Source organism: Babylonia areolata, chromosome 23 (assembly GCF_041734735.1).
Source record: "Babylonia areolata isolate BAREFJ2019XMU chromosome 23, ASM4173473v1, whole genome shotgun sequence".
Taxonomy (NCBI): domain Eukaryota; kingdom Metazoa; phylum Mollusca; class Gastropoda; order Neogastropoda; family Buccinidae; genus Babylonia; species Babylonia areolata.
The window spans coordinates 12815451-12838558 of record NC_134898.1 but is presented as its reverse complement, the minus strand read 5'-3'; the positions used below and the strand labels follow the sequence as shown (position 1 = coordinate 12838558).

Below are 23108 nucleotides of genomic sequence, written 5' to 3'. Positions count from 1 at the left end.
GATAACCTCCGTCATTCTGATTCCCTCCCATCTTTTAAATCTCGTCTCAGAACTCACCTTTTCCCTCAGCAATAAGTTCAATTGTGGCAGGTCTTCTTCTTTTTCTGCGTTCACTCGTATGCACACGAGTGGGGTTTTACGTGTATGACCGTTTTTACCCCACCATGTAGGCAGCCATACTCCGTTTTCGGGGGTGTGCATGATGGGTATGTTCTTGTTTCCATAACCCACCGAACGCTGACATGGATTACAGGATCTTTAACGTGCGTGTTTGATCTTCTGCTTGCATATACACACGAAGGGGGTTCAGGCACTAGCAGGTCTGCACATATGTTGACCTGGGAGATCGTAAAAATCTCCACCCTTTACCCACCAGGCACCGTCACCGTGATTCGAACCCGGGACCCTCAGATTGACAGTCCAACGCTTTAACCACTTGGCTATTGCGCCCATCTTTGTGGCAGGTCCACTTCCTTTGCGCTAGCTGTGCTTGACTATGTGTGTATGCATATGTATGTTTACATAACTACGTGCATGTATATGAATGTGTATAGTGTGTGCGTGTGATTATGTATGTTTGTGCCTGCCTGTGTGTGTGTATGTGTTAGGGTAGCTGTTAGACACACATGTATGTTAAAATGTATTATGCATTGTGTGTGTGTGTGTGTGTAGTCACATTTTGGTGTGTGTATGTAACATTGATGTAACATTTTATGTTAACAAAAGCTTTTTTGTAAAGCACCTAGAGCAGATTTCTGGATAGTGTGCTATATAAGTATCCATTATTATTATTATTATTATTACCATGGAAGTCATCATTTAAATGTTCAATCAGTGGTGAAACAAATGCTTGCAGACCCATCAAGAACAGCCAGCACCAACATATTCTTTGAGTGTGACCACAGTGCAGGCAACGGACAGCCTGAACCAATGCCAGTGAGTGTGCAGAGTTTGGATGTTTGTGTTGTGTGTGTGTGTGTGTGTGTGTGTGCTTTGGGGATTTGGGATGGGAGGGGTGGGTGGGTGGGTATCAGCATTTTCTGTTTTGAGACTGTGGAAATTATTCTGGTGTTTTACTTTCTTGTATCAATCATGGTATGTTTTTGGTTTGTTTAGTCGGTTTTGTTGTGTTTTCAGTATGTTAGCTCAGAGTGATAAAATTGTTTGTTTGTTTTGGGTGGGTTTTTTTTTTTTTTTTTTTTGTGTGTTTTGTTTTTTTGGTTTTGGGGGAAGGGGGGGGAGGTTGCTGGACTTCTTGTTTATCATTTTGATGTGCGCCTTACAATGTGCTGATTTTTACTTAAGTTTTTTTTTTAACCAGAATCTTTTTTCCTTTTTGATTTTGTTTGTTTTGTTTTGTTTTGTTTTTTTTGGGGGGTGGGGGGGATGTGGGGGCGGGAGGGGGAGGGAGGGGGGGGGGGTTGGGGAGATGGACCTAATAATCCAAAGCACAGTAAATAGTCAGTAAACTGTGGTAATGGAAGCTTGTAGTTTTTAACCTGCGGCTGACAAAAGTTTGTAGTCAGCAGTGACTGTGTTTGTACATGTTTTATGAGTCAACGGTTTGCCATGTGTTTTTTTCCTTGTTTATTATTGTTGCCATGAAATGATGTATCTGCAAGGAGAATGTTTCTGTGTAACATAATTTCAAAAGAGGGCCCTAGTCAGGGATTCAAAGGGGAGGTAACCTACTTCGGGAGGTTATCGGCCGTAGCTACTTTCGTTTTCTCCGCATAGGCGGGTAGTAGTTTGCACAGGACAGGAATCAGACCCCTGCCGGAGTCTGCACTAGTGGGTCACGGTAAGTATTTTACTTAAATGTAATTTTAGGAAGAAAATTTCCTTTTTATTGGATTGTCCAATGTTAATAGGAAAAAGGATGAATTATTGAGTGCCTGTGAGTATGGTTGTGTATAGATTTATCCATCATCTGACATAAGGATGAAGAGTCTCAACTTAAAACTAGTGAAACATGTTTTTATTCGATTGTCCAATGTTAACAAAATGTCACTAGGAGAAAGAATGAATTATTGAGTGCCTATGAGTGTGCCTGTGAGTATGCACAAGTTTTTATATTGATATGCACTTGTATGTATCCTAATTTCTACTGTATCTGTGTTTGTGTATGATTTTCGATTTATGTTCGTACCTTGTTATGTACTGTCCCCCCCCCCCCCCCCCCCCCCCCCACAGTATTCCTTGTGACCCCGGTACACTTGGTAATAAAGACATATTCTATTCTATTCTATTGTGTATAGATTTATCTGTTGGATTAAGACTCTTAATGAGTCTTTTGAATTAAAACCAGTGAAATGAACTGAAGAAAGTGACGTTTGGCTGAAAGTTTGTGTCTATGGTTCCAGCATTTCTCATGTGAACTGAATTTCAAGTGGCGCACCAGCTTGGTTTGTCCTCCGCTGATTCAAGACTGCGTTGTGTCGTCTGGAGACGCAACCTTTGACCTCACCATCTTATCCCAGACCAGAGAATCCTGGGAGTTTATCCATGAAGATGGCAGCAGGTACAGGTTTTGATTTGGTCAAGTGTGTGTGTGAGTGTGTGTGTGTGCTGATGTATGTCAGTTGATTATGAAATTAGTATAAACAGTAAAAAGCAAAAATAAAGGGGTGTAGGTTGTGTGTGTGTGTGAGTGTCTGTGTGTGTTAGTGATCAGTTTTAAACTCATTGTGTGTATATGTATGCTTGTGTGTGTGTGCATGTGTGTTTGCGTGCCTGTGTGTGTGCATGCGTGTGTATATGTATGCATGTGTGTGTGTGTGTGTTTCTGATTTTCATAAAAGACTGTTACGCAATAAGTATTTATGTTCAATGTCTCGATTCTCATTTTGAACTTATTTTCTTTAGGTAAAAGGGTACAAATAAAATTCGGCTAATTCATTAAAACATACAGTGTTGCGGAGGAAGCTTTCATATATATATCTTTTAAAGAGTGTTAACATTTATTTTACCTTTGGTGCTCACATTATGCTACATCTGGTTGTGTTTTTGATTATTTTGTTTTCTGAAATCCTCTGTTCCTCAAACCGCAAGTTAATTAAAAGTTTGAAATTTGTGTGTGCGTGTGTGTGTGTGTGTGTGTGTGTGTGTGTATGTGTGTGTGCGTGTGTGCGTGTGTGTGCGTGCGTGTGCATGCGTGTGTGTGTGTGTGCGTGTGTGTGTGTGCGTGTGTGCGTGTGTGCGCGTGTGTGTGTGCGTGTGTGTGTGCGTGCGTGTGTGCGTGTGTGTGTGTGTGTGTGTGTGTGCGTGTGTGTGTGCGTGTGTGTGTGTGTGTGTGTGTGTGTGTGTGTGTGCGTGCGTGTGGACCAGGTACTGGATCAACCTGTGCCAAGTGGTGCATGGGGAGGCACGGAAGGAGAAGTGCCCGCCCAACTCTGCTGTGTGTCGACACACCAAGGACGGCCAGGTGGACATGCTCGGAGATTTGAGATCACAGAAGATCTCTGTGGAAGGTGAGGTTTGTTTGTTCGTGTATGTGTGTGTGTTTGTGAGTGTGTGTGTGTGAGCGAGGGGGGTCTAGTGGAGTGGGAATCTGTGATTGGGTGTATGTTTGACGGGCGCAATAGCCGAATGGTTAAAGCGTTGGACTGTAAATCTGAGGGTCCTGGGTTCGAATCACGGTGACGGTGCCTGGTGGGTGAAGGGTGGAGATTTTTACGATCTCCCAGGTCAACATATGTGCAGACCTGCTAGTGCCTGAACCCCCTTCATGTGTATATGCAAACAGAAGATCAAATACGCACGTTAAAGATCCTGTAATCCATGTCAGCGTTCGGTGGGTTATGGAAACAAGAACATACCCAGCATGCACACCCCCGAAAACGGAGTATGGCTGCCTACATGGCGGGGTGAAAACGGTCATACACGTAAAAGCCCACTCGTGTGCATATGAGTGAACGTGGGAGTTGCAGCCCTCGAACGCAGAAGAAGAAGAAGGTGTATGTTTGCATGTGAGCGTGCATGTGTGAACTTAATGTGTGTGTGTGTGTATGGGAGGGGGATATGAAGGTGTAGAGATTTGTGGGTGGGCGGGTGTGTTGTGTTTGTGTATTTGAGTTGGGGAATTTTATTTGTGTGTATATGCATGTGTGTGAACTTTGTGTGAACTCGTGTGTGTGTGTGTGTGTATGCATTCATTTGTGAGAATTTGTGTGTGTGTGTGTGTGTGTGTGTCACTCTGTCCATGTGTGTGTGTGTGTGTGTGTGTGTGGATAGGTGTATTTGTATATGTGTGTATTTATGTGTGCATGTTTGTGTGAACTTCACTTGTGTGTGTGTGTGTGTGTGTGTGTGTGTGTGAACTTGTGTGTGGGTGAATTTACATGTGTGAACTTGTGTGAATGCGAACTTGTGTGTGGGTGAATTTACATGTGAATTTGTGTGTGTGTGAAAACTTGTGTGCATGTGAAATAATGTGTGTGAATGTGTGTGTTCGTGTGAATTTGGGTGTATGTGAACTTGTGTGTATTCGAACTTGGGTGAGTGTGAACTTGCTTGTGTGATCTTATGATTGTGAACTTGTGTGTGTGTGTGTGTGTGTGAATTGAACGTGTGCATGTGTGTGAATTTGTGTGTGTGATCTTGTGTATGTGTGAACTTGTGTGTGTGTGTGTGTGTGATCTTATGCGTGTGAACTTGTGTGTGTGTGTGTGTGAACTTAACGTGTGCATGTGTGTGAACTTAACATGTGCATGTGTGTGCACTTATGCATGTGTGAACTTGTGTGTGTGCTTGTATGTTTGTGTATTTATGTGTGCATGTTTGTGTGAACTTCACTTGTGTGTGTGTGTGTGTGAACTTGTGTGTGGGTGAATTTACATGTGTGAACTTGTGTGAATGTGAACTTGTGTGTGGGTGAATTTACATGTGAATTTGTGTGTGTGTGTGAACTTGTGTGCATGTGAAATAATGTGCGTGAACGTTTGTGTTCGTATGAATTTGGGTGTTTGTGAACTTGTGTGTATTCGAACTTGGGTGAGTGTGAACTTGCGTGTGTGGTCTTACGATTGTGAACTTGTGTGTGTGTGTGTGTGTGTGAGTGTGTGTGTGTGTGTGAATTTGTGTGTGTGAACTTGTGTGTGTGTGATCTTATGCGTGTGAACTTGTGTGTGTGTGTGTGTGAACTTAACGTGTGCATGTGTGTGAACTTAACGTGTGCATGTGTGTGAACTTATGCATGTGTGAACTGTGTGTGTGTGTGTGTGTGTGTGTTCCAGAGGATGGCACGGTGGTGATTGAGTACTCGCAAGGCACCAGCGCCTGCTCGTCGGGGCGTCGACGCAGCAACAACCCCCTGGCCCGATCCGTCATCCGCCTCCAGTGCGGCACCACTGTCGGCTCTCCCGTCCTCCAGTCCAGGTCAGTGGGCTTGTGGGAGAGGAAAGTAGCCTTCGTCTTTTTATTGTGTGTGTTTGTGTGTGGCAGAATGGTTAACACACTTATTTGCCAACACAGTGTCCATGAGGGTCTTAGTTCGAATCCTGCTCGATGGGCGCAGTAGCCGAGTGGTTAAAGCGTTGGACTGTCAGTCTGAGGGTCCCGGGTTCGAATCACGGTGACGGCGCCTGGTGGGTAAAGGGTGGAGATTTTTACGATCTCCCAGGTCAACATATGTGCAGACCTGCTAGTGCCTGAACCCCCTAAGTGTGTATATGCAAGCAGAAGATCAAATACGCACGTTAAAGATCCTGTAATCCATGTCAGCGTTCAGTGGGTTATGGAAACAAGAACATACCCAGCATGCACTCCCCCGAAAACGGAGTATGGCTGCCTACTTGGTGGGGTAAAAACGGTCATACACGTAAAAGCCCACTCGTGTGCATACGAGTGAACGCAGAAGAAGAAGAAAAATCCTGCTCGTGCCCTTCCTCCCAAGTCTGACTTTACTCACTCGGGACGACAAGTTTTCTCTCTTGCTTTTCCCCACAGATGGCCCGTTTGTAAGGGTTTGGAAAAAAAATTACAATAAATACAAAATACAGAGTAAGAAAATGAAACTTTCAGAACTGGATTATTATGTGTTGGGCTATTGCATAAAAAAAAAAATCAAATTTCTCATCTTATTTTTAGTTTTGCCATATGTAGAAAATACTGCCAATTTTTCACCCCGAATCACCATACCCATGCTCGCTTTCTGCATTAAATTTGCTTTCTTCTTCATCATCATCCACCTCTTCAATGTCCGACCCTTCAGTTTGTAGCATTTCAAGTACTTTGGCAACCCTAAAACGTTGCCGTCGCTGCCTTGTTCGCTTCACATTTTGAGAAGAGCCCGCTTTGCTAACAGGCTGGCACATGAGCAGACAACCGGTCAGTGACTTTGTCAGCATGTGTGTGAGACGGGCCACACATGGCAGGCTGACCAATCATACCATTCGATTGTGGAGTGACCCAGAATAGCGCACTCTGCTTGGCTAATCACAAAATTACGTGTACAGCGCGTGATGGATTTTATTTCTTTAAAATGCTATTCCATTCCGTCGTCTGAAACCGAATACATTTTATGTAGGAATGCTCATGCATTCCTTCGTCCGGAGAGAGTTAATCAAACTGAGTGTTTAGTCATTTGGATGAGATGAAAAACCAAAGTCACGTGTGCAGCACGCACTTGGCACACTGGAAAAGAACCAATGGCAACAAAAGTATTGTTGTCTGGAACAATTCTGTCGAAAAAAATCTACTCTGATAAGAACACAAATATTATATGCATACACTCAAGGCCTGTCTAACTGCATTGCGTTACACTGCTGGTCAGGCATCTGCCTGGTAGTTGTTTGTGTAGTATATATGGATTTGTCCCAATGCAGTGAGTGACACCTCCTATACGAATGGCGAAAGAGACGATGTTAACAGCGTTTCAGCCCAGTTACCATCATCAAAATATTGCAAGCGGAAGGCTCTTATACTGAAGAGGTGAATGTTGACAAAGAATACCACAATTCTAACAACGGAAGCTAAAGGTTGGGTCATTCAGACACCCATTGGACATCCGAGGGCACTGTGTAGAGGAGAAGAGAGGACTGGCCGTACTGAGTGAGTTAATTCCGTAGAAGGTTTAACTCACACTGGATGATGGCCTCCCATCGAGCCCTTCTGTTTACAGCTGTTTCGAATGAAGGAGCCCAATTGGGGCTTTGTAACATTTTGAATCTTTGGAGTGTCACCTAACATATTTGCATAATGACGTTAAAAGCACACAAAAAATCTTAAGTGACCTTTCCACTCTCCATTGCAACCAGTAGCAGACAGTGCTTTCAGATGAAGGAGCTTTTTAACGTTCTGAATTAATGCTGTGTTTCAAACTCATTGTGCTTTCAGTCTAATATCATCATCTTAGATGAACAGACTATAAATGAATAAATGAAAGATGCTTTCCTGGATTCATTTTTTATTTATCACGTTTGTGCAAATTTTGAACTAAAAAATTATGGTTGCTTTGATCATCTTACTGGAAGATACCCTAAAAATGGAGGAAGTTTTATGTTTTGTCCCCAACTAACTTATTGTGTTACTGATCAGTCTGGATACTTCACTTCATGATTTCTAATATTTGTTTTTGGTGATTTTTTTTATTTTTATTTATTTTTTTATTTTTTTACTAACCCATACTGCGGGGGAAAATCAGGCGAGCAAACTGGCAGCAGTAATTATATTTTATAATATTTTATTTTTATATAGTACTATAATACAAGCATAAGCAAGCTCTAAGCGCTTTACAATCCAGTACCTAAAGTGAAACAAGAAAGCATATAAAACGTTGTCGAAACATAAAACAGAATCATTAATATTATAAAAACACAATGCATAAAACTCACAAAATAACATGCTATCAATACTACAACTGTTACACTCCAACACTCACACAAACACACACGCACAGACACATGCATGATTAAACAGCTGAGATGACAGCAATTTTCACTTAAAATACATACATGTAAAAAGGAACAATTGTAATCTGCATGCCACAGATTTTTGTAAAAATGGGAAAATTATAGAAAAAAAAAAATTTTTGGATAGAAAAGGTAAAAGGGTAAAAATCGGGTCACTCTCCCTTTCGAACCACACCACCACCATCCATCTACCCACCCCCATTCTCTCTACTCTCCCATCACACACACACACATTGCCATAGGCCTGGGACAACAGCACTATTTGAGTTATGACAAGTATTTTTTAAAGAGATAAGTTTTAAGATTTGCTTTAAAGGTAGATAGATGAGTAAGCAAGGTAGTAGTTTGTGTTTACTGATTTTGTTTTCTTTTTGTGTTTCTTTAAAACATGAGTGTTATCGCATTTTGCTTTTTCAGCACCGAAGACATGGAGAACTGTCTGTTTCAATTCACCTGGAAAACCAGAGCTGTGTGCAAAAAGGACAGGTCAGTGGATTTTCTCAGATATGTGTTTAGTTGATTTGTTTTTCAGTGCAATGAAAAATATGTTAAGCCAAAGTTTTGTTGTACCTTTATATCAGTTTGTACAAAAAAATGTTCTTGATATGTTGTGTCTACTTATTTTGGTTAATTTTATGGAATTTTTAAATAAAAAAAAGTTGGTTTTTTTTAAGCATTTGTTCACTGTATTGTGTCCACTTATTTTTGTTACCTTTAGAAAAGTCCTTTAAAAAAAATGATAATATTCACTTTGCTATCATTTGTGGCAGGGGATTTTCAGAGCAAGTTTTTTTCCAATGCTTTTCTGACACAGTGTGTGTGTGTGTGTGTGTGTGTGTGTGTGTGTGTGGACAGTTTGCCCCAGGTGCTAACGGACGTCAACCAGGTGATTCAGGACCCACGGTCAGGGGGCAGTATTGACCTGCGTCCACTGCTCAGGGGAGGGTAAGTCATGTAGTGGCACAAATATAGAACAGCAGTGATTTCCACTTTAACCCATTTCATCCCTCATTGACATCTAAGTAGTCTTTATTTTCTTGACCAGGTTATTTTCCAGTGGTGAAAAGTGAAAGAGGGATTCAGTCAGAAAAAAATATTTAGTTAATTCTGTTCCTGAATGCATGGTTTTAAAATTTGGTGTGCTTGTTGTTTAGTATTGTATTACTCTTTGCCACTGTGCAAAATTCAGGCTGCTCTACCCAGGGAGAGAGCGTCGGTACAGTGTAGCGCCACCCTTTTTGTCTTTTATTGTTTTCTGCCTGCAAGTATATTTGTTTTCCTATCAAAGTTGATTTTTCTATAGAGATTGGCCAGGGACAGTCTTATCGTTGCTGTAGGTTCTTTTATGTGCACTAAGTGAATGCTGCTGCATCATTTCTAGAATGTTTTGTACTGGGGAGTGTTTTTCAGATGGCAACTTGGTGGTGAAAGAGTTAAACCCAACAATAATCAGAGACCAGAGGAAAAAGACATTATTGTACACAAACACAGATTGTAAAAAACATCTTTTTTTTTTTTCTTTTTTTTTTTTTTAACAGCAATCATCATGTCTTTGATGGGAAGTTCAAGTACATCATGAACCAGGAATGACCCCACCCCACAATTTTTTTTTTAAACTCGACAGTTTTCAGAGACGAGAGGAAAAAGTCATTATTGTACACAAACACAAACTGTAAAAACACCTCATAATTTTTTTATGTTTTTTTTTTCTGAACAGCAATCATCAGGCCTTTGATGGGAAGTACAAGTATATTGTGAACATGGAATGTGACCCTACCCCACAAATTTTTTTTTTTTTTTTTTTTTTTACCCAACAATAATCAGAGATGAGAGGAAAAAGTCATTATTGTACACAAACACAAAAGGGGAAAAAACCTTGTAATTTTTTTTTCTTTTGCTCTGGATTTTTTTTTTTTTTTTTTTTTTTTTTTTTTTTTTTTTCAAACAGCAATCATCAGGCCTTTGATGGGAAGTACAAATACATAGTGAACCTGGAGGGTCACCTGGCCCTGGACCACAACAACGCCGCCACCTCCGCCTGCAGCACGGCAGCCGTGTGTCAGCAGCTCAGCGACGACGCCAGCTACCATCACAACCTCGGCACCTTCGCTTCTCACCAGTACTACCTGAACGGTGGGTGGTTTTTTTGCATCCTTTGTGTGTGTTTTCATTTTGATTTTAACTCCTTCTACTTGAGGTAAAAGTTATTTGGTGTCATATACTGTACCATGTCAAACTGATGCAAACTAGCCCTATCGGTTTGCTCTGCTTGGCCAAATTTTGCGCGGCTAACAGTGAAAAGACAAGCAGTCTTGCCCCGGTCCGCTCTCAGCCAATCAAACGCCTCTAAAAGCTATAAGCGCTGAATCATTCCTTTGGCCAAACTTGTACCATGATTGCTTTCCTTGTGGACCAGGTACGAGTATTCTCATACCAACACACAATTCTAATTTCATTCATTCTTGCTTGGTACAGTTGGCATTCTAAACTGAACCGTTAACGGATTCTGGAAGCATGAAAACAAAGCTTTCTTTGACCAATTAAATCATTAATTCTCCATCTATTTTTTGCTGTTTTAGTGAACCATCCTGTTTTTTTTTTCAGCAGTGGTCTTATGTAGTGCTGGTGCAGGGGTGTTGTAGCAGGCATGTAGGTGTGGGGTAGAATGAGTTAAAGGATGACTGGTGCGGTGACGGGAATGGTTACAGCACTGGATTTTTTTTTTTACAGTTATATGCAAAGATTTACAGACAGTGGCCATGATGTTTAATCCTTTGAGCCCTGACCACCGCTTTACCGGTGGTAAAGAAAAATGACATAATGCCTAGCCACCGGTTGAGCGGTGCGTAAACACTTGTGTCGTGTTTTGCTATTGGTTGACTTATATTGAAGAGCCAATCAGAAAAACCGTAATATTCTGATGTCAGCGAATGTAGTACCAACATGGCCGCACCTTTTCACTGTGTTTTGTGCATGTGCTTTGGATAAAAAAAAAGATCGATTTCAATATAAGTCAACCAACAGCAAAACACGACACAAGTGTTTACGCAACGCTCAACCGGTGGCTAGGCATTATGTCATTTTTCTCTACCACCGGTAAAGCGGTGGTCAGGGCACTCTTTTTATATCTGCCGTGACACATTAAATACCCATTATATGCAAATTTTGGCTCAGGAGCTCAGGCAGAAGGGTTAAAATTGCTCAGGAACTCAGGGCTCAAAGGATTAACAATGATACATGTCTGTGTAAAGATATACAAACTGTGGCCATGATTTGTAGCAATGGTACAGGTGGATGGAAAGATATACAAACAGTGGCCCTGATTTGTAGCTATGGTACAAATGTGTGGAAAGGTATACAAACAGTGGCCTTGATTTGTAGCTATGGTACAAATGTGTAGAAAGGTATACAAACAGTGGCCATGGTTTGTAATAATGATACAAGTATGTGTGAAGATACACAAGCCCTGGCCATGATTGGTAACAATGATACAAGTATGTCGAGAGATGTACAGACAAAGAATGTGAATTCTGATTGGCAGAGGACCAGCTGGAAGTGATGTACACGTCCACAGAGAAGTGCTTCGGGAAGTACAGTGACAAGTACATCACCAGCATCATCACCTTCAGCTGTAGTTCCAGCGACCGGGTACAGTTCTTTTTTTCAGTGTGAATTATTTCATATGCTCGTTTTGTAAATAATAAACAGTATACAAATAGACATTATCCTGTCCAGACATTTAGAACAAATATGTTTAATTATGGACCTGTCAGGACTTATTACGCATCTGTCCAGACATGTAAGGTAATTATGCATCTGTCCAGATATGTAGGGCAATTATGCATCTGTCCAGATATGTAGGGTAACTATACATCGGTCCAGATATGTAGGGTAATTATGACAATTATGCATCTGTCCAGGTATGTAGAGTAATTATGGCAATTATGCATCTGTCCAGATATGTAGGGTAATTATGGCATTTATGCATCTGTCCAGATATGTAGGGTAACTATACATCTGTCCAGATATGTAGAGTAATTATGACAATTGTGCATCTGTCCAGATATGTAGAGTAATTAGGGCAATTATGCATCTGTCCATATATGTAGGGTAATTATGGCAATTATGCACCTATCCAGATATGTAGGGTAATTATGGCAATTATGCATCTGTCCAGATTTGTAGGGTAATTATGGCAGTTATGCATCTGTCTAGATATGTAGGGTAACTATGCATCTGTCCAGATATGTAAGTTAATTATGGCAATTATGCATCTATCCAGATATGTAGGGTAATTATGGCAATTATGCATCTGTCCAGATATGTAGGGTAATTATGGCAATTATGCATATATCCAGATATGTAGGGTAACTATGCATCTGTCCATACATGTAGGGTAATTACGCATCTGTCCAGATCTGTAGGAAAAAAAATTATGCACCTGTCGAGAATTTTGGAGTAACTATGTGTACACCAGTGGAGTCGTTATGCATCTGTCCAGACCTGTGGAGTGATAATTCACCAGTCAAGACCTGTTGAGTAATGTTCCCGTCAGGACCAGTAAAGTGACAGTGCACTTGTGAAGACCTGTCAAGTGAATGATGCACCTGTCAAGACCTTGTAGAATAATTACGCAAGTGTCAAGCCCTGTCAAGTGATGGACGCACCTGTCATTATCTGTGAAGTGATAACACACCAGTCCAGACCTATGCGGTGATTGTAGTGACACTGACCATACCATTGTATCTTTTCCCCTCAGAGGACAGATCCGGTTTTCCGGTACAGAACATTGGATTGCACCTACCTCTTCACCTGGGAGACACCTGCAGCATGCATGCAGGCAAAAATGTAAGTTGGTTGTACTTTTTTGACTCACTTGTGTAAACAAAGTGAGTCTATGTTTTAACCCGGTGTTCGGTTGTCTGTGTGTGTGTGTCTGTGTGTGTGTCCTTGTGTCTGTGTGTCCGTGGTAAACTTTAACATTGACATTTTCTCTGCAACTACTTTGTCAGTTGACACCAAATTTGGCATAAACATAGGAAAAATTCAGTTCTTTCCACTCATCTTGTTTAAAACAATATTGCGCCTCTGGCATGGGCACAAAAAAATAAAGAATGAAGCCTAGTTATATGCAAACTGCATTTACTGTTATATTTATATTTTTTGTATTCTCTAAACTTGGCACTTTGATCTGATATTCTGACCCAACAGCTAGAGCAGTCATTATTATCATTTTTTGTTCAAACAGGAACTTCTTTTGCTAAGCATGGAAGTTTTATTTATTTTGCAAACGTTTTGGTGCAGAGGGTAAAAAAGGGAAATTACTCTGTAATGCTAGTGGAGTTAATTTGCTTTAAACTGATCTTTCTCATCTTAAACATTACATTTTGAAATTATACTCAATACATAAAAAGCTTGGATTTTTTTTAAGTGTATCACAAGTGAGTCTTGAAGGCCTTGCCTCTCTTGTCTTACTTTCAAGTAAGTTTTGCGGTTTGTAGGGGCAAACTCGCATACGCGCAAGTACACATGCACAAATGCTGAACGTTTGTGTGTGTGTGTGTGTGAATGTGTGTGCTGCCTGCAAAGAAAGTTCTTTTCTTTGAAACACTGCAGATAGCAATAAAGAAAGCGAACATGTTCATGTCATGATAAAACAGAAATGAATATTTATCGCATGTCTGTCAGTGTTGTTGAAGCGTGTAGATGTTTATACGATGACAGCTTGAGTGATCTGTCTGAAGCACACAAAAGTACCTGAAAATATCAGGCATATTCATCCTGCTTCAACTTGAAAAGACTGAAACGCACAAAGGTTAGTCTCCTACACATCACCTTTTACATGGGAAAGTAGGCAAGTGTCAGGGGAGAGACAGTAACAAGAGCGACAGAGCTTTATATATATATATATTTGTGTGTGTGTGTGTGTGTGTGTGCACTTGCATGTTTGTGTAAGAAAGTGAGCCAGACAGATGAGATACTGTGTTGAGTGTACAGGGAAAAGATATAAAATATCCTTTTGTACCAGTCTTATGTAAAATATACTGATAAAATCTTGTAAACACAGCAGTGTGGAAATTAGACAGACAAGATACTGTTTTCACTGGGTTTTTTTTTTGTTTTTTTTTTGCCACACACAGAAAAAAGAAATCCTTTGGTACCAGTGTTGTGTAAAATACACTGATAGAATCTTAATAACACAGCTATGTGGAAATTTGCAGAGAGGTAGCCACTGGAGGCAGCGTTGACGATTCACAAATATCAGCCAGTGGGAAAAGCGACACTGGAGGCATCAACAAGACGACGCTGATCACCGTGGTGTCCATCTTCTCTGGGGTCCTCATCATCTGTCTTCTGGCTGTCGTCTTCCATAAACCTGAGAGAAGGTCGGCTGATAGATATGGATCCTTCGTGGTTGTTTTTTTTCTTTGTTTTTTTGTGTTTTTTATTTTTTGGGGGAGGGGGTTGGAGGGGTGGGGGGCAGGGGGGAAGGTGGATTGCCATCAAAAACGCATAAGAAATTTTCAAACAAGAAAAGAAGCAGGTCTGCTGTAACTGACAAATACAATTTAATTACACATACATAATGGCTGCCGTCAAAAGAGGGCGCTAGCCAGCGGGACAAAGGGGAGGTTACCTACTTCCGGGAGGTTATCGGCCGTAGTTTCGTTTTCTCCGCATAGGCGGATAGTAGTTTGCACAGGACAGGAATGTCAGACCCCTGCCGGAGTCTGCACTAGTTGGGTCATGGTTAAGTATGTTATTTAAACGTATTTTTAGATAGAAAATTTCCTTTTGATTACACATACTTAACTGTGACCCACTAGTGCAGACTCTGGCAAGGGTCTGATTCCTGTCCTGTGCAAACTACTACCCGCCTATGCAGAGAAAACGATACAAATATGTGTCATTTGCTTTTGTGTGTCCATCTATGCAAGCTATCTAAAAAAGAATCGCTGTCAATGGGTTTTTTTAAATGTTCACTGTTTTAATGGGTTTTTTTATTTGAATTGAAGATGACTGCAGTAGCATTATTATGTTTGTGCATATGTCATTTGTGTTTACCATTGTTTCCATTTGGTTTCAGTCTTTTTAAAAAAAATGTATGATGCTTAATTTCAGAGCGGCTGCTGCTGCAAGGTTGAAGCGCATCGTTTTATGCCAGCGGAGTACGGAGAACCAGATACGATATTCTGTTGTGAGTGGTGTTGAATCTCCATCTTCTCATTAGCTGTTAACTGTTTTCCTTTCTCATTACCCTTGTGGAATAAACTGTTGTTCTTTCGTTTCATTTGTCTTTCCTTTCTGTACTTGTTTGTTTTGTTTTGTTTTATTTTTCACACTCTACTGTAAATGTAGCAGTGTGTTATGTATGCCAGCAGAAAGAGCTAGACTTGAACTTGGCACACTGTCAAAATCCAATGGGTGTTTTTTGTTGTTGTTTTTTTGTTTTGTTTTTTTTTTACTGTTATATAGTGTACTGGTACATGTATTGTGTGTGCGTGTGCGTGTGTTTATGTAAGTTTGTGCCTGCCTGTGTGTGCATATGTGTTAGGGTAGCTGTTAGATACACATATATGTTAAAATGTATGTATGCAGCGTGTGTGTGTGTGTGTGTGTGTAGTCACATTTTGGTGTGTGTATGTAACATAGATATTATGTTTTATGTTAACAAAAGCGTTTTTGTAAAGCACCTAGAGCAGATTTCTGGATAGTGTGCTATATAAGTATCCATTATTATTCTTTGACCTGACTGACTTGTAGCCAAGACTGGAAGTGGTACTCACTTTTGCTCCATAAAAAAAATATATATATATATATATATTGACAACCAATGTTCTCACTGTTTCTTTTGTTGTTTTGCTTGCAGTTGGCTCAGATGGAGGAGGACCCTGAAGCGGACGGTTTGGGAACCAATCCGTTTGAGGAGGACATGGAGAACGAACTCCAGAACGGAGACACCATGGGTGTGGGTGTGGGTGTGGGCGTGCGTGGTTACCATGACGACAGTGATGACGACATGCTTCTGTGATACGGGATCAATAACTGTTCTGCCGTTTTTGTCTATCTTTTAGGGGAGTGTGGGGGGGGGGGGGGGGGGGGGGAGCTTCATCATCAAGAAGCTGTATTGATGACTTTGTGAGGGAGTTATGTGTTAGTGCTGATTGAAGACAAAATGATTGGTGGAGATGGTTTTGCCTTTGCTGGACACAAGAGAGAACTGGTTCCTGAGCGGGAAACGTTGCATCAGTGACTCCTGTGCAGAGCTGCATCCAGATTTTCGTTGTTGTAAGACCAGAATTTGACCAGACTCGAGTGTGCTATGTTTTTACTTTACTGTCAGCGTGGACCGAGGTCTCTTGTCTACAGTGCATTCCCTCACTCGCACACACACATACACAACACAAATACACACGCACATACAAAAGAAAAGTTTATAAAATTGCTACTGCTTTTATGCATATTTATTTCAAACAGTCTGCCCCAAAATATGTACAACTTCAAATGTGGAATGCCATTTAGGTGTTCTGAAATAGTGTGCTGTTTAAAAACCACACAGAAAGTCGTGAGCTGTTGAGATGCTTATGGTGGTGTACTTACTGGTGTCATTTGAGAGAGAGAATGAGAGTTTGTATTATTTCTTTCAGTAATCATAGCGGAAAAGAGAGAGAGAGTGTATGTGTGTGACTAAAATAGAGAGGAATTTCAAATCCTCTTTTGTTAGATTATATTCAAGTGATAAGTGTGTGTGTGTGTGTGTTTGTGTGTGCGTACACACGCATTCATGCATCTGTGTATGCATGGCTGTCTGAGAATGTTGTTTGTGTGTGAGTTTTTGTTTGTATGCATGTGAGAAAGAGATTTATCAGTTAATACCAATTCTTTTGTGCTGTCACTTGTTGCCAAACATTATTTTTTATGTTACAAGGGTATGGCTCTCACATGAATAGCACTCCTGATCTTTCACAATTATGTTTTGTTTAATGCTCACTGCTACATAATGTGTAAGTCATAAAGAAATTGCTTTGTGAGTTGCCCTTGAGGAGAATGGATACAGTTTCCCCACAGACAGTAAAACGGAAGACCAGCTTGTATCCTTGGCAGGGTCTGCATCGCATAATCCATTGTACAGTTTGCTGATCCGATTTTCTGTTGACGGTATGTGAATTGTTTGTCAAACAGAAAAGGTTTCTGTGTCAAGACTGCTCTTTAATCTTCCAGTATAAATTTAGTGGTTTCTGTTTCGAGACGTTAATTAACAGAATGCTGATCTTGCATTCACACATACGCACAACACATGCAGAACATTTTCTGTCCATTTTTTTAGTAAATGATACCAGCTTTTAGTTTTTGTTGGGTTTTTTGTTGTTGTTGTTTTTATCCAGCAAAATTGGGACATTTTATTTTCTATAATTTGATGATGCTCCCAGTGGGATCATAGGCGTCCATATAGATTTGGCACTACTTGACTAGGCTGTAGCAAAATGTCTTAATAAAATTACATACCCCAGCATTAACCAGGTCTGAGAGATACAGACACCTGCAGTGTTGCTCAGGAAAATGGAGCAACACTCCCAAAGACCAATCTGTGAAGTGGATGACCCAGAACTGTGTGGGTCCAGTTTTCCCATTAATAATAATGATAATAATAATGGATACTTATATAGCACACTATCCAGAAATCTGCTCTAGGTGCTTTACAAAAACGCTTTTGTTACCATAAAACATTACATCTATGTTACGTACACACACCAAAATGTGACTACACACACACACACGCACACACACATGCACACACACACACACACACACACACACACACTGCATACATACATTTTAACATACATGTGTATCTAACAGCTACCCTAACACATACGCACACATAGGCAGGCACAAACTTACACGCACACACAATACACGTTCATATACATGCATGTAGTTATGTACACATACATATGTATACACACATAGTCAAGCACAGCTAGCCATTAGAGCCCATAGCATTCTCAACTCTGGGAAGGAGTCAGACATAGGTCGAAAAAAAAAAAACCCACCTGATCGAGGCTTGAACCCATGCCCTCCCAGTCGATGCTAACCGCTAATGCCATGGCGGCAATGCTGGCAGTTTGTTTGTTTGTTTGTTTGTTTTCCAAATAGTTGACTGCATTGTACAGTGAACTGTTCCCTCATCAATTTGACCCTTCGCTGTGTGGGTGAACTTGGCTGCATTGTGAATACCATCCATTTTGAACGTCTCCTCTGCTAAACAAGTCTTCCTCATTTCACACTGACCATGCTTCATTCCATACTTTGAGGATTGTGTGTGTGTGTGTGTGTGTGTGTGTGTGTGTGTGTGAGACTTGCTTACTCTTTGGTGTGTGTCTGTGTGTGTATGTGTGTGCATAGACTTACTTTCTTGTGTGTGTGAATGCGTGGACGTAGGTGTGTGTTTATGAATTCATGAAGGTTAGTTGATTGCTCATCATGCGTGTTGTTATTGAATAACCACCCAACAAGCGTTTCAAAGCGTTGGCCTTGTATTCACCGATTCAGTACAGTTGATGTTAGATGCCTCTTGCTGTAACTAGATGTTTTCTCTGCATTGTTTAGTGGTCCTGACTTATTTCAGCCTGTTTTACTTTGTTCTTTGGTGTATGGACAGTGCAGTCCACTTTACCTTGACAGTGAGCTGAAAAATCATATTCGCTCATCAGTCCGCTCACAGGTTTTTGTTGAGGTGGAATGCTGGCTTTGTAATTGACATTCTTTTGAAACCAGTCAGTGTGTCTGTGACTTGGGATTCATGGACTGAAGGTTATAACTGAGGTTCCTGTTAAGTTTTTACAATGGAGCTGGGTTCATGGACTGTAGTTTATAACGGATGTTCCTGTGATGTTTTTACACTGGAGCCTGTTGAGTGTGGATTGTGGGATCTTTATCTATATATATATATATTTGTATTTCTCTTTTTATCACAACAGATTTTTCTGTGTGAAATTTGGGCTGCTCTCCCCAGGGAGAGTGCGTCACTACACTACAGCACCACCCATTTTTTTTTTTTTTTTTCCTGCGTGCAGTTTTATTTGTTTTTCCTATCGAAGTGGATTTTTCTACAGAATTTTGCCAGAAACAACCCTTTTGTTGCTGTGGGTTCATTTACGTGCGCTAAGTGCATGCTGCAAACGGGACCTTGGTTTATTGTCTTATCCAAATAACTAGCATGAAGACTACCACTCAAGGTCTAGTGGAGGGGGAGAAAATATCGGTGGCTGAGCTGTGATTTGAACCAGCACGCTCAGATTCTCTCTACTTCCTAGGCGGACATGTTACCACAAGGCCAGCACTCCACTATAACATGCACATATCAGTCTTCCTCTTGCATGAAGGGGGTTCAGGGACTTCCAGGCTTGCATGTGTATTGACTTTAAGAGATGAAACAAAAAAATGTTCGCCCTACCTCACACAGGCATTGCTGGAACAGGAAAGACAGATAATTCAGATGGAAGTCCATTGCTTGTACAGAAAGAAAAAAAGAAAGAAATGTGGGTGACACTGTGCTGTGGCAGTGCACTTTCTCCAAGGACTGCTATAATGCAATACAAACCTACAGCTTTGGCACCACCCATTGTCTTGTTGTACAATGTGGTTGTTGCAAGTACTTGATAGATTGTAGGGAATTTGTGTCAGATTTTTCGTTGTTGTTGGTTTTTTTGTTTTGGGGTTTTTTTTTGCTTGTCCGTTTGTTTCGTGCTGCTGCTGTTGAATTGTTTCAGCAGCATCACCCCCCCTATACATCTCCACTCAGGTTTGTTCACATCCATCACCATTCTTCAAGGATGTATCCATCCGAGTACTTGCTGACTTTGGTTCAGCTTGTGCATTAACAGTATCCAGCATGCATTCTGCCTCTAGAAAATTCTGAAAGTAGTGCAGCTGTACGGCGTCTAGCAAGAAATATATTGTGTGTTTTTCCTTCTGGTACTATGCTGACGACTAGTTGACCAACAAACAAGTGATGATGTGAAGGACCACTGCTTTGGGTATGTTAGCCATTGCTTGTTGTCAGGTTTGTGATGCTGGTTGTCAGAGGACTGTTTTTTTTATGAACAAATGACAGCTGTCTTTCACAAAGCTTCTGTGTTTTGTGTTCAAAGTGTTTAGAAACCTGTTTTTCATTTGCTTGATGCATCGTAGTGTGATTCCAGTGTCGACTGTGTTCTGATCTGAAAACTTCCAAAAATAACATCATTTCTGTGCTGCATCATTTAAGTTTTTTTGACTGGCCATGACTCTCTCTCTCTCACTTTTTCTTTATGAATAGATAAATATATTTATATATATTGTTTGCTGTTTCTTTTCACAGGTATCTCTGTTGTTTTAACTATACAGATGTTCTCTTTTGTTTACATATCATAGTTGGAATGGTCTCGTTTTCAGTTGTAAATTTATATAACAATGACTTATTTTACATAGTATTTATCAGGCCCTTGAATACAGTCGTGGTTTACTCATGCTGGTGTGGTGATATTTGTGTTCATGCAGTGACCGTGAACAACATGTTTTGATGTGATTATTGCTAAATGAGCTGATGCAATACTGACTGCCTGAAAGGAAAGTGGAGGGGAAAGAGGTGAAATAACTTATGATTCATGGACTGTTTGGCTTACGACAAGTTCATAGACCAATATATTACTACACTTTGATTGCATTGGACATATGAGCAAAGCTTTTTTTTTTCTTTTCTTTTCTTTTATTTGTAAACAGTTATCAATTTTTTGAAAATCCTGAATTGAATATGAATATTTTTGGATGAAAAATACAAAATTAGAGCGGCAACGGTAAATTTGTACAAGAAAGTCACAGAGAAATGGAGAAAATACAGTGAAAACCACTCTGGAATTTATTCTGCAATTATTGGCAGTCATTCTTAAAAAAAAAATAAAAAAAAAAAAAAAAGGAAAGGAAGAAGGTAATAAAGGAAGAGGAAAAAGCAACCTGTTCAAGACATAGTGACAGCAAACAGAAATCATTGATTCCTGTCTCGGAGAGAACAGTTTTGGGGTGCGTGCCAGAATTGAATCGGGTTCTTTGTGATACAGAGGTGTAGTGGTGGTGGCAGTGAGTGACTATGCAGACTATAATTTATGGTGCATCTGGCAGAAAAGCAGAATATCACTCATTATTAAGACCATTCCAGAGAAACAGAGACAGTATGTTTTAGAAAGGTGTATGTTGCTACTGAACAGAAAAATGTTACGTTGCTACTGAACTTTCAGCAAAGAACAACTGTTTTGTGCCGTGACATAATCAGAAAAAAAATCACTTGTATAATTTATCCGTTAAAATGCGAGATTGTTTATATATCTTTCAGATTGTATGCGTACATATTAGTTTTGTTTGCTTCTTCATGTAAGAAATGCTTGTGTATTTTTTCTCTATTTTCTGTGTGTGTTTGTTTCTCTTAAAGGAACTGGGCTTTCCTGTAATGATGGGGTATGAGCACTTAATGTTTCTACTGACTGTGAAGTGGAACGTTGGTCATGGTGATAGCGAAACTGGATTGAGGTTTGCACTGCTGGTTTCAGTAACGCATACTTGTGGTTCGGTGATACAGTGTACGTGGCCACTTGAATCTGTCCATCTCACTTGCTTTGTAATTCCTGTCACTGAACGGGGCATATCTGTAAATTTGCTTGTGCAGTGTGTTTGTGGTGTTATGAGATTTATCAGTTTAATTCTGTCGCAGGGGCTTCCACAAAAAAAAAAAAAAAAAGGAGGTAAAGTTTCAGTGAATAAGAATTTCTCTTTCTTTTTCCTTCATCCTGGTAATTAAGAGGATTGAACAGGAGTGTTTTGTCAAATGAAATACATGTAGCTTATTTTTGTTTTAAAAAGGCATCGATTTTTGTTTTATTTGTGTGCCTGTAACCTTGTAGGTATAAAACCGTAAAATGTGGTCATGAATTCGCCATTTTCAGTAGTAAAGTTATCTGATAAAAAGCTGTCATCAGTGTTATATTTGTTTTTAAGATATTTTTTTTTTTTAGTGAAACTGTAGTGTCAGGAAAAAAACCCAATGCTCCCAGGGATCAGTACTTTTAAACTTATTGTTTCTAAGAGAGTGGATAGGTGATCATCACATTTTGTGCTAAAATGAGTAAATATCTTCTCAAGTTTTATGGATCATCAGATTGGGTTGACACACAAGTTTCCTACTGATATGATGGCGGATGGTAACTGCTTCCCATTGATATTTTATTCTGATGTTTAGGATGGTCTGAAATAACTAAATATAAGTTAAGCATTTTTCAACTTGTGATTTTTTTTTTTTTTTTTTTTTTTTTACTTCATGACCTCACTTTTTTGGTTTCATACAAATGTGAGAGGGACAGTGTATGTGTGTGTGTGTGTTTGAAAGCGAGACTGCTATGTTAGTTTAAAGCCTTTTTTTCTGTTTCAGTTGCAGTGCTTTATTGTTTTTGCTGAATTCTTCAAAAAATTGGTCATTATTGTGTTCAGAGATTGTTGCACTTTCCGGGACTATTAGTTAAATAAAGGTGATCTTAAAGACAAGTCAGTTGGTGATTTGTTCTGCTCTCTCTCCCTCCATCTCTCTCTCTCTCTCCTTTCTCTCTCTCCATCTCTCTCCCTCCATCTCTCTCTCTCTCCATCTCTCTCTCTCTCTCCTTTCTCTCTCTCCCTCCATCTCTCTCTCTCCTCTCTCTCTTCCTCCATCTCTCTCTCTCTCCTCTCTCTCTTCCTCCATCTCTCTCCCTTCTCTCTCTCTCCCTCCATCTCTCTCTCTCTCTCTCCTCTCCCTCCATCTCTCTCTTTCTCCCTGTGTCTCTCTTTCCCCCTTTCTCTCTCCCTCCATCTCTCTCTATCCTCTCTCTCTCTCTCCCTCCATCTCTCTCTCTCTCTCTCCCTCCATCTCTCTCTCCATCTCTCTCTTTCTCCCTGTGTCTCTCTTTCCCCCTTTCTCTCTCCCTGTCTCTCTCCCCCTCTCCCTCTCTCCATCTCTTTCTCTCTCTCTCTCTTGTTTTCACACTAATAACATCTAAGATGTTAAATTAATTCCTCTTTTGGTGTCATATACTGTACCATGTCAAACTGATGCAAACTAGGCCTATTGGTTTGCTCTGCTTGGCCAAATTTCGCGCGGCTAACAGTGAAAAGACGGGCCCACCCGCTCTCAGC

The 23108-nt window shown here is 40.4% G+C and overlaps 1 protein-coding gene across 1 annotated transcript in view; it reads left to right on the top strand.

Annotated features, from left to right (window-relative positions):
• LOC143298225 (cation-independent mannose-6-phosphate receptor-like) overlaps positions 1-22262 on the top strand; it is a 67502-nt gene extending 45240 nt beyond the window's left edge. The window contains exons 31-42 of the mRNA XM_076611024.1: positions 857-936; positions 2364-2521; positions 3328-3470; positions 5235-5376; positions 8328-8396; positions 8766-8855; positions 9859-10043; positions 11452-11558; positions 12670-12758; positions 14132-14296; positions 15033-15108; positions 15781-22262. Of these exons, the coding sequence (XP_076467139.1) occupies positions 857-936; positions 2364-2521; positions 3328-3470; positions 5235-5376; positions 8328-8396; positions 8766-8855; positions 9859-10043; positions 11452-11558; positions 12670-12758; positions 14132-14296; positions 15033-15108; positions 15781-15942 (1466 nt within the window). The 3' untranslated portion in view covers positions 15943-22262. The remainder of the gene's footprint in view (positions 1-856; positions 937-2363; positions 2522-3327; positions 3471-5234; positions 5377-8327; positions 8397-8765; positions 8856-9858; positions 10044-11451; positions 11559-12669; positions 12759-14131; positions 14297-15032; positions 15109-15780) is intronic.
• The last annotated feature ends 846 nt before the right edge of the window (positions 22263-23108 follow it).